This window comes from Cyprinus carpio, chromosome A9 (genome assembly GCF_018340385.1).
Source record: "Cyprinus carpio isolate SPL01 chromosome A9, ASM1834038v1, whole genome shotgun sequence".
NCBI lineage: Eukaryota > Metazoa > Chordata > Actinopteri > Cypriniformes > Cyprinidae > Cyprinus > Cyprinus carpio.
The window spans coordinates 8,938,043-8,950,788 of NC_056580.1; the positions used below are offsets into that span (position 1 = coordinate 8,938,043).

The following is a 12,746-nucleotide window of genomic DNA, read 5'->3' on the forward strand; positions in this document are numbered from 1 at the left end:
TGCTAACACCAGATTCATTTCATTCGCAGTTCAAATAGAGCGCGTCTGCCAGAGGCGCTCACTGGACTGTACCACAAATAGGAGATCCTGTACTTTATATAAACCTCCAATCGGCTTTTTAACCCCGTGAAGACCCTCCCATTCCAGCGCACGAAACGACCTATTTCTTTTTTGAAGTGACTGAATACAACCAGCCAGCGATATTCGTGATTTCCAGGTGAGTATTACTGTCAGAACACATCGCGCGTCGCTTTTAAAGGGACAGATGGTCTGAACCTCGTGATGTTTCCTCAAGAACAACACAGTAACGCTGTCCATCGCTTCCGCATTGACTGCACAGGTCTCTGTCAATGCGGGAGAATGAATAACTCCAAATCTGCCATTAACCACAAACGACGGAGACCAACGCGCATCATACGATGTATATACGTGGTGGGATTCATGGTGAGTATGTTATTTTGTATTTGGAGAGGTTCTTTTGTATGATATTGATTGCAATGACTTATCAATTTAAGCTGCTGTCAGTAAGTTGACATGCATCTGATGTCCGTGTTCTGCACATGTGATCCATATTCTCATATAAACTGTCATATTCCCAATGGCACATGGGAAAGATTTCCAATTTGTAACACTGTTGTAGGATAGGAGTGTTGTTTTCAAGGGCTCATTGATATTTTACCTCTCACGTGATGTCTCAAGCCAGTTGTTCTTCATTTAGTGGTCTTCATGATCACAATATTGTCACGTTTGTTTTTTAAGCTTCCCATATTTAAATCAGGACGCCTTGGAAATGTATATTTTTTTGCATCAGTAGAAATCTTTTGTCCTGTCTGTGGATTTTGGCAGCACCCATGAGAAAGAACACATTGTCGCTCCTCTTCTTTCCCTCTCTAACACATTGATTTTTTTTCCCCTTCCTGGCTTTAATTCACTGGTAGTTTTCGTTAGAATAAAAGCTTCAGTTTAATAGAAAGTGCCGTGACACTGGATTTAGGTACGGTGTGACTTCAATCAGGTCCTTGGCTGGCATGACTGTGTATGAAAATCCAGATAAACAAGATCAGTGCTGTATGGCTTTTGTTTAAGTTACCCTAAGCCTATTAATGCCATCTGACATTACTGTAATGACAGCTGACACCTTCATTCATTCATTGTTTTTTAGAATGTTGTTGAACTACTTCCACAAATCACTTTAATGTTATTAGTTTTAAATAAAAATGTTTTTTTTTTTTTTTTTCAGCTGTCAAGGAATATATTTTACCTGATTAGGCTATTTTATCTTCGGAAAAATTCACATCCTAATTATAACTATGAGTTTTAATTGACAATTTATTGACTTTTTTTATTTAAATGATGAATCAAGGGGCAAAATGCATTTTAGAATAATATTTAAATCATATTTAAATGTCAATAGAAGTCATTTTAATGTCATAGAAACTTAAAAAAAAAAAAAAAGCTCATAGGTCTGTCAGTCAATTTAATTCCATATTCTTACCATTTCATAGTAAATCTGCTGAAATTGAACTCTAATAGTAACCTTAAATATGTTGAAATGCTAGAAATCTATTTATTAAGCTTTGACTTGCTGACGTACAGTATAAATCCATTGTGTGTGTGTGTGTGTGTGTGTGTGTGTGTGTGTGTGTGTGTGTGTGTGTGTGTGTGTGTGTGTGTGTGTGTGTTTTCAGGACCTCTTTGGGGTCAGTATGATTATCCCTTTGCTGAGTCATCATGTGAAGTCTCTAGGAGCAAGTCCTACAGTGGCTGGGGTTGTAGGTAAGTCTCTGTTGTTGTTAAATTCCATGCTGGCACTGAGATCCAGTATTAATAACATATTTCACTAATTGTTGCCTGTTATGAAAATTAGCTTCTTTTGGTGTGATCCAGAGAAAAAGCTCACATTTAGGGATCTAAACTATATAGACAACAATACAATTAATTTGCATAGATGTGTATAAAAATCTACCTAGAAATGGTATGCACTGAAAACTACCTTTGTGTAGAAGTCAGTTTTATTTGCCTGTTGATTATTACTGAAATAGCTTTTAGCAAATAAATTGCAAAAATTCGCCCTCAGATCTTAGACCAGTAATTTAATTTATGTATTTACTAACAAGTAAGTTATATTAAATAAATCCTAGTAAGAAAAATAAATAAATAAAAAAACAAATAGGCGTGATCAAGTAGTGTTTAGAAGGTGCCGACTAAATCATTCAATATTTGTACATTGGTATTTATTAATAGGATGCCACCATGCCATCCCTGTCAAACTCATATGAATAAAAAAGTTTGACCTCAAAAATGCTTCAGCTGTAGATCTGAATAATGGTTTTTGAGGGTGCACAAAACCAATTCAATGTAAAATGTGTTCAATAAACAGTTTGAATGATTAATAATCATTAATCAAGTCACAATGTTCCTGTACATCCAAAAATGCTTCAGCTGTAGATCTGAATAATGGTTTTTGAGGGTGCACAAAACCAATTCAATGTAAAATAATTTTAATGGAACAATTGTCTTTTATTTTTCTGAATATATATGTCCAATTTTGTTGAATTCTGTACATCCGATTCTCAAAAGGACCAAAGTCTATTCACTTTTCTTACTTTTTTTAGTCAACAGATGACTTAATAACTGGCGGATTGTAATTTTTAGACAAGCAGGTCATTGAAATCACCAGCACATTGCCTGCACCTCGTCTCTGATTAAAAGGGCTGCTTGCATATGGCCCATAATGTCGCTGGAAATCACAGCTCAATTGATATTTTCACTGAGTGCATGAGGCAAGCAGCTTAGATTGTGATCACAAGGTCTTGTTACCTCAACCGTTGGATTGTGAAATTCAAATTATGCTTTTGTTTAGTGGTTAATTTTATTTAGTGATGTTAGTAATGATACAGTAAATAAAAGGACTGTTTTCCATTGCTGCAGGATCTACATATGGAGTATTACAACTCTTCTCTAGCACCGTGGTGGTAAGTGGTGATTTTTTTTAGTGAGCAGCATTTGTTGCTGTAATATGATTATCAATTTGCTGCTCTCAATTTAATAATCCGTGTTTACCTCATCTGATCTTTGGCCATGGAAACTAAAGCACGTATCACAGTCATTGTTTATTACAATCAACATTACAGGGAGACTCAAACTGCAGATCACTCTAACGTTTAGAGTGTGTTACTGTAAAATGAGTCATCATGTTACCATTGACAAACACACTGGCACACACATATGTAAACTGGTTAAAGACTGAAGGGTCACGGGGCTAGTTAAGAAGTGAAGGAGATGTTTGTCTTCTCTTGGATGTTAAGCACGGAGACAGCGGACAGGAACAGTGAACCTCTATGACATGCCTGTAGGCCAGAAACAGAGAGAACATAGTAAATCCAATTTAAGTTTTTATTGCATTACACCAGTGTGCAGTGTCTGCAGATCTGTCTGTGTGTGTGATACCTCAGTCTAATGAGTGCTGGTATGGAGATGCCTGCCGTGCTTGCCTCAGGGCCTGAGCTGTTTCATTTGTCAAGTCCGATCTGTCTGCCTGTAGGCTATAAGCTGTAGCTTTCCTCACCGAAACATGCTTCACTTTAATAAACAACTAAGATTCAAAGGTTCTGCAATTAATAACACACAGAAAATGTCCTACTACCTTCCTGAGATGTCACATCTATGTCTGTGACAGCACTAGGTTCTGTATACAGCAAAAAGAATCTGAGCATGGGTTGATGCATGTCATGCAGCTTTTGGTTTGCTGACTTGGGAGCCAGGGTTTTGGAGTGAGCTGTTTTGCTAAGATTAAGCAAGGTTAGCTCTTTAGCAAAACAGTTAGCATTGCTTACAGCATCGATACATGGTTATGTTGTGCAAAACTTTTATTATGTATTTGCTTCTATCACCCTTGTAAAAAAAAAGTACACCTCAGCATACTTTTGAATTTATTTATTATAGAAATAATATACATATTTATAAGAATATACTTAAGTGCGAACTAAATGTAATGTTTTTGGCAATTTTAAATGTTTAAATTGATATTAAATGCAATTAGACTGAAAAATGTATATATATATATTTTTTTAATTACATATTTGGAATAATGAAGTTGCAATTAAATACATATTTGGAATAAAAAAAAATAAATAAAATATTTAAAAAAACATAATATTACATATTTGGAATAATGAAGTTGCAATTTAATATGTTAAAAAATATATTAACTTAACCAAATAACATACTACAGTAAAAAAATAATGAAGTGTTTTACATGTGCTTTAGTATGTTAGTCAACACATAAAAATAGATGTTCCTCTTTAAACACAACTAAATATTATTAAAACCTAACGATTTAAAATGTAATTTAAAGTAATCTGACATTATTGTCTTTTTTTTTAAGCAGCACAGGCACTATTTTTTAAATTATCACCTTAAAGTTAGTAATTACAGGGCAGAGTTATTGATAATGGTGTCTTTTATATATTTCATTGTCTCTTATGTGTTGTATGCGCTGGTTGGCAGGGAAGCTGGAGTGATGTGGTGGGAAGGCGTTATTCACTATTGACGTGCCTTTTGCTCAGTGCCTTTGGATATGGCCTGCTGGGTCTGTCCACGAGTATTTCACTCTTTGTGCTGGCCAGGATACCAGTGGGTAAGTAGTGGCGTACTTTGGTTCATATCGAAAATGAGGAAGTACAGCATTACTGAAATTATTCCCTTTCCTGTTTAAAGGGCTCTTTAAACACTCCCTGTCTATCTGCCGAGCGCTCCTGTCAGATCTTGTGTCGGAGAAAGAGCGGCCTCTTGTGATGAGCTACTTTAATGCAGCCTCGAGTGTGGGATTCATCCTGGGACCAGTGGTGGGGGGATATCTCACTGAACATGAGGGCGGTTTTTACTTATCCTCATTCGTCTGTGCAGCTATTTTCCTTCTAAATGCAGGTGAGCAAGACTGACAGTAGTTCAATTAAATTAATGAGGTAACTTACTCCTTGAAAGTACAGACAAGTATAGATAAACCCAGTGTTTTCAGAGATTATTTTGCAATACATTGAAGGGATAGTTCATCCAAAAGTCACATTTCTGTCATTGCTTACTCACCCTCATGTCAATCCAAAATCTCTTGGCTTTCTTCCCCTGGACACAAAAGGAAAAATGTTGAAGACTGTTTGCCGTGAAGTTGCAATGAATTATGAGCTAAAGTTTTCAAACTTCATAAAAGCACCATAAAGAATTATAAAGCTGCTTCATATTTACAGCATATGAACTATATTCCAAGTCTGAAGCCAAATCATGAGTTAAAATTCTAATCATGTACTTAACATGTTTTACACGCTTCAGTATGTTAGTCAACACATCAAAATAAGAACTTCTTTAAAACATTACAAAGGATTATTAAACAATGTTTTAAAATTTTACACTTTACAGCAAAACATTTAAATCAATATAATTATTGTTGTCACTTTCATGATTTCAGTCATGAAAGTGCACTCTGATGAAGCAGTTTTTAAAATAATTTCTGTGAGTGCAAGTGCACATTGAAGTTGTGTTGATGCAAACGCTAACATTAAACAAGCGATCCCTTCAGATGTCTGCTACAAAGCTTATCCAAATGTTGTCTTCTCAGGTTTGGTCTGGATGTTACCTTGGAGTGAGACGCTGAATCACTGTGTTGATGCAAACGCTAACAGTAAAACCAAACCCAGCAAATCCTACAATGAGGTAAAGAACTCAGTCCAGCAGAACTGCTCAGACAAAAACCACATTCGCCATCCTAATGCCTCAGCAGTCCGTAGTCAAACAAATAGAGGCTGGGGCTGGAGAGACATGTCTGTCGTCCAGTCTGCCTGGAGACAGCTGACCTCAGTGTGGATACAGATCCGCATGGTGGCTTCCTCCGATATGTGGGACGTGTTCCTGGTGCGTCTTCTAATGGCTTTATCCATAATGCTGTACTACAGTAACTTCTCCTTAGCCATGGAGGAGCGTTTTCAGCTCAAACCAAAGGTGACGGGCTATTTGATCAGCTATAGCAGTATGTTGGGGGCCCTTGCTGGCTGTTTGGTGGGACCCGTCACACACCTCTATGGCAACAACATGTCTGCTCTATTGTTGCACTCTACTGCACTCACCTGCACGTTGATCTTCCTGTATGCCACGGCACCCAACGTCTGGCAGGTCCTGCTCACTTCCACGTTCTTTGCCATCTCTACCAATATCGGACGCACATGCATCACTGACTTAGAGCTGCAGCGCGGGGGAGCCCAAGCTAGCGGGACGTTAATTGGAGCGGGACAGTCAGTCACAGCTGTGGGACGGGTCCTTGCACCACTGCTGTCTGGTCTGGCTCAGGAAGTGAGCCCCTGTGGACCTCCTAGTTTAGGGGTTGTGCTGGGACTGCTAGCTGTAGGTTTGCTATTCATGAGGACTCCTAAATGGGACAGTAAGACAAAACTTAAAGATAAGGGTCCCAAACAATGAGGTGAAAACCACTCAAAGTGACAAAAAGACATAGAACTGTGACGGCAGCTGTCTTTTTTTCCTCTCAGGTGATGTAATCATTTTTTTGGAGAATGTGGGAGTTTGGATCTTTATACCAGCTACTAAATGTCACGATGTCAATGTGAGAAGCCCGTCGATACGGCCGCTTCCTGTGCCACCTTGCTGAAAGAGAGCAACTTCCTGTGCAAGTGCAGATTTTACAGGGTGTGATGCAAAATCTAGTAGGATGAATGTTTATATCAGAACATTTTGCTGTTAAGTGTTTCAGCACCAGTGCCAGAACTAGTGTAAAGTCAAGCATATTCTACTTCAAAGCACCAGATGTGGGACATTCATTATTGATGAATGTATGGTATATAAAAATGTTTCCTGGACACATTTCAGACTAAAAGTTACATAAACAAGAAACAAGTACATGCTTCAAAGAAAACTGTGGAAAATTTTGGGCAGGATGAACTTAACTATGTGATTGAGTTTTACCTCACTGTGGCACTGATACTTGTTTAACCACTGTTTATGGTTGGTGCACTACAGAATATTTCTGAGTTTTAAAATTTAAAGTTATACAGTTGCCTCAAAGGCTAGCGATAATGTTTTTATTAAAACTGTACAAAAACTTAAGAATAGCTCACATACACTATTGTTTAAAATCAAGTGTGGGGTCAGTAAGATTTTTTTATATTATTTTGAAATAACATAATATTTCTATTCAGCAAGGATGCATTAAATTGATCAGAAGTGACAGTAAAAAACATAATGTTACAAAAGAATTCTATTACAAATAAATGCGGTTGTTTTGAACTTTCTATTCATCAATGAATCCTGAAAAAAAGTATCACAATTGTTTTCAACATTGATAATAGTAAGAAATGTTTCTTGAGAATGATTTCTGAAGGATCATGTGACACTGAAGACTGGAGTAATGATGCTGAAAATTCAGCTTTGCCATCAAGGGAAAAAAATTATTAATTTTAAAATGTTCAAAAAAAAAAAAAAAAATATATATATATATATGTATGTATGTATATATGTAATAATAATTAAATATTACTATTTTTGATCAAATAAATACAGCCTTGGTGAGCATAAGATCACTATTAAAAAAAACATTACAAAATCTTACTGACCCCAAACTTTTGTTGTGTATTTTTGGGAAATGTTTTCTTTTCTTTCTTTCTTTCTTTCTTTCTTTTTTTTGTCAGTTTTTTTTTATTTTTATCACCATCTGATTTTATCTATTTACAATTATTATTTTAAATGTATGCTTTTTTGTTACCGTCAAGAATGCCAAGGTCAAACATATAATTACACAAATGTATGTATTATTTTTTTTTTGTAATAATGTATTTTAAAGAATCCTGAGTCTACACAAAATTCTGCTGTTATGCTATTGTAGTTTATTTTATAGTTCATTTAAAAAGTATATGCTACATTCCAGGGTCAAATGATCTCATACATTAGAGGACTGTTTGTGCTAATAATATATTTTACTTTACTACTTGTGTCCATGTATATTTCACAGTAAGATTCATACACAACATTATTGTTATGTCATATATAGAAATTTAACTTTCGTGAATCAAGTAATTGCTTATAAAGTGGATAGAAAATAGATTTTTAAGTTGATCTTTTTATATTTGTCTGTAAAATAAATATTTTAACTTAAATCCAGTTAAATCTGATAAAGAGCAATGTATCCTAAATTTTCCAAAGATAAAGTTCAATTCAGTGATTAAAAAAAAAAAAAAAAAAAAAAAAACCTTGTAACAGTAAAAACTTGTATCAGTTTTACGAATATCAGTAAAATGCATGTGAAGCAGTATGTGGCTTAGAGACTAATATATACTGAATATTACAACTTCTGATAGCTTTTATGTAAAGTCCTTACATAGGAATATTTTGTTACTGTGTTTCACATGGGGTAAGTTATTTTGTTTTCTCTAGTGTAAGTGGTTTAGTTTTTATGAGTTTCTTTTAAAGTGCTGGAATCAGTTCCACAAGTAATAACAGTCCAGCTGCATTAACAGTGTCCATCCCTGAAGGTCTCATTGGTCTTGTGGTTTATGTGGCAGCCAGTGTGGTCTCCCCATCAGAGGGTGCTGCACATCACTGTTGTTCTGTGGTTCCTGTACCCATGCATGTAGAGACAACCGTGACTGCTGCTCCTCACCCTCACGGTCTTCGTCACTGTAGTTTCCAGATGAGCCATAAGGCAGACGTGAGGTCTGATGTCCTGAATGGCTGATGTTTGACCCCAGATGTGTCATCCCGTAGCCCCTCTGCTCCTCATTCTGTTCATCCACAGTGTTGACAGTGTGGATGAGAGTGTCTAGTGGCCTGACAGGCATCAAAACTTTAGATGACAGTCCCTTTTGACACATAAACAAACTCCTATTCATGACACATAGTACAACACAGAATCAGACAACAGAGTAGTGTACTGTCTATATTACTGTCAATACAGCTGCTTAAAATTAATATAGTTATGAAAATCATTTGACTTGCATCAATGTAATATTTAAAAATCCCACTAGATGGGGACAACTAGAGATTGTTGAATGATGTTGCACTGCTATAAATCAGTATATTCTCTCACCAGTGTGACCAAGTCTCCCTGGATGACATCCAGAGATCAAACTCTGAGCCATGGGCAGATAGAAAAGCTTCTGGGACATTTTTGCAGCATTCTGGTGGTAGAAGAGCAAGGAAAGGGTCAGTGACAGAAAATAACACTCTCATTTCCATACACTCTTAAAAATAAAGGTGCTTCAAAAGGTTCTTCAAGCGATGCCATAGAAGAACCATTTTTGATTTCACAAAGAACCATTCAGTCAAAGGTTCTTTAAAGAACCATCTTTTTCTTACCTTTCTGTAATCTGAAGAACCTTCTTTCGCCACAAATAACCTTTTGTAAAATCAGAAGGGTTCTTCAGATGTTAAAGGTTCTTTATGGAACCATTTAGACAAAAAGGTTCTTCTATGTCATCGTGAATCACCTTTATTTTAAAGAGTATATTTAGAAGTGTATATACGATATACGATATAGATCATTATGTATAACTTCATGTGTTCTGATTTTAGACAGCAATCTTTAGTTTTTTTTTTTTTTTGTCATATCATTCTGTACCATGTATAAATAAGTGCTTATTTATATAGTGTTACATACAGTGCCATGGAAGCTTCCAGCTCTGAGGCTGCGTCGCAAGCTTTTGTGGCGTCTCATCAGGATCTCACTGGCTGTGATATCATTGGGTAATGTATGCTTATTGGTGTAAGACACTGTCTGTGAAGCAAAATGGATAAAAATATAGATTGTGAAATATCACAAAAGACATTAGAAGCAGCAAAATAAACATGAACAATGTCAATGTCCCACTACTTATTTCACATACCTATTACTACAAAACTGAATCGTTTGAGAAGACACTAAACTTTTCCATAAACACATAGTCTTTGTGTCTTTGTAAAAGAACTGGTTTCTTGGCTCTACACTGAGAAAAAAAAATGTTAATAAAACCCACAATAATTTGTGCAATCTGTAAAACTAGCTAGTATGTGTCATCAAATTGAAAACAGTATTTAACCATAGACTTTTTTTTTAATTGAGATTTGTTTTGACAAACTTAAAATCAAAACCATTTAGATAAAAATGCTCTTCAAATAAATTACATTATTTATATATATAATTATTTTTTTCTTATGTGTTGGTCATACAAATCTATAAACCTGCCACAAAACTCACCCTCTGTCTGATCTTGTACGTGTTCTTTGATAAGAGTTCATGCATATTTGTCACATCAGATGACAAGAACGTCTTCCTGGACTTTCTTGGCATTCTTTCTTTTTTCGCTATAGTAAAAGAGAAACAGAAATCAATAGGAAGCATTGTTATTGTGATGCTCCTGTGACCACAGAACTTTACTGAAATGACTGTTGTATAAATGTAAGCTACATAAATTCAGCTAAAAAAAAGAGGCAAAAACAGTTTCAGAGATTTCTGAGAAGAGGAGGACAAGACAAGAAGTTACAGTGCAAAAAAGACACGTGCTGCAATGAAATTAAAGAATGATCTACACTGAACAAACATCACAAATTAAAAACTATCTAAATCTCGTTCTGAAGCTCCAGTTTCTTATACAGGGCCACAATGCTTGACTCGGAACAATTATCATGAATTAAAATCTTGTGAATTCTCCGGTTATTAAACTTCATGAACCTGACAACCAGAGAAATGAATGAAACTTAAAATCAATATCACAGTATATAATAGCGTGTACACGATTTTTGCACATTGATATTTAACTCCCACATTTAAACTGAGTCTCTGAATAAATGTCCTTTATCCACTCAGGTCTTTTTCCAAAATTATACAAAACAAAAGAAACCTAGGGTAACAGCTGCACTAGTAACTAACAGGAATAGATTTATGACATTTAGAGAAGACTAAGGCTGATTGGGGAACACATGTCCACATGACAAAGCTGTAAGACCAGTCTAACCACTGGCACATTTTGGGAGACTGATGAAATGATATCAGATAAAAGTGGAAACATGAATCTAAAATACTTCTACTAAGCTGGTGTCAGCAGTGGACTGTATTTTTCCATTGAAAAGCTCTGTAGAGAAAAAATAGCTCAAATGTAAAACTCCAACTCCTACTAGGAGATCAATTAAATTGATCTAACTATTGATCAAAAGTGTCAGTAAAGACATTTATAATGCTACAAGTGATTTCTATTTCAAATAAATACTGTTCTTTTGAACTTTCTATTCATCTAAAGAATCCTGAAAAATCCTGTTTCCACACAAAAAAACATCTTAAAAATGTAATATTTCGCAATAATGCTGTTTTGCTGTCTATTTCAGCAAATAAATGCAGCCTTTGTGAACATAAGAGACTTCTTTAAAAAACATTTAAAAAATTTAATTATTACAAACCTTTGTCTAATAGTGCATAAAAAATAAAAATGTAATTGTGAATTTAGTAATTAACTGGAAAAATATTGACAGAGTAAAGCTTCAATTGAGCAGAACAGAGATTTAAAATGGAAACCACAAACTCGTTGAAAAGATCAGCTATTAATGAGTTGTTGTATCAACAGTCTAACTCTAGTTATGGGAAATTCAGACCCCAATTACTCAAATAATAAGTTTGCTGTCCTTGGAATTCTTGGTTAGTTTACACACAAACACTCCTAAGAAAGACTTATTCGCTGTGAGAAGGTACCTGAATGTGCCTGTGATTTACAGTTTCTTGCAACAAATGCTGTCTGGGAGAGTGAAGGCCAAGGCAAAGGACACAGCACCTCAGTATATAATGAAAATTAAATTCTATGAAGTTTATATTGTTTTGGGGTAGTTTATGTGTTTATTTGTAATTATTAGACCAAAGTTATTATGAGCGCTCTAATTTAATGCCGTGCTGAATTATATCACTCTGCGTATTTGTATTAGTTCCAGATAGACTATTAGTCTATAAATTAGAAATGTGGATTTTACAAGGTTAGATCTTTAGGCCAGTAGGTGGCAACAAGTAGGCTAACTGTTTTTCCTTCTCAACCGAGTCGAACGTTCATTTGTTCAAAACGCTGATTCATTCAGGAACAAAACAATAATGGCTGCATCCAAAATCACATTATTTCATACTATATAGTAGGTAAAAAAAACAGTATGTGACAAAAAGTATGTCTGTATTCACAGTTTTCATAAAAGAGTAGGCAAAAAATACCCAAAGTAACCAATACTTCCGGCAAGATTCTAAAGTGTGCATACGATGGACACTTTACTATCCCAAGAGGCCACGGTAGAGGATTTGTGAATGGCAGTGAAGCCAGTGTAGTACAGTGTAGTACACTAATGTAGTTTACAATAATATTATATAGAACATTCTTTTTTAGCAGTTGCGAAGTAACTACTTCAATTCAATTCAAAATAATTCCAAATAAGCACCCACTCAAGACAGTATGTGATTTCAGACACAGCCTGTGTCTTTATGAATTTGAATCATTCACTCAACTGATTTGTTCAAAACACGAGCAACTGTTTGTTTTTCGAAGTAATGACAATTGATTCTGCTTTGATTGGAACTATTTCTGTTGGAAATGGGCAAACTGCCAAAACTAGGTTACTATTCATTTCTCATGTGTTGAATTGTTGTGTAGAAACATTTTCACACTTGAAATCATGTTGTTTCATGTATTGTTTAATTGTAACCGATGTTAATAAGGAAACATCCTGCAACTATTAAAAACTTCCTA

The 12,746-nt window shown here is 35.3% G+C and overlaps 1 protein-coding gene across 1 annotated transcript; it reads left to right on the top strand.

Annotated features, from left to right (window-relative positions):
* Positions 1-257: 257 nt before the first annotated feature.
* LOC109062918 (major facilitator superfamily domain-containing protein 9-like) lies at positions 258-7,243 on the top strand. Its single transcript, XM_042763392.1, has 6 exons — positions 258-444; positions 1,689-1,776; positions 2,932-2,975; positions 4,510-4,639; positions 4,720-4,929; positions 5,615-7,243. The coding sequence occupies exons 1-6, from the start codon at positions 283-285 to the stop codon at positions 6,466-6,468; spliced, it is 1,488 nt and encodes a 495-aa protein (XP_042619326.1). The 5' UTR covers positions 258-282; the 3' UTR covers positions 6,469-7,243.
* The last annotated feature ends 5,503 nt before the right edge of the window (positions 7,244-12,746 follow it).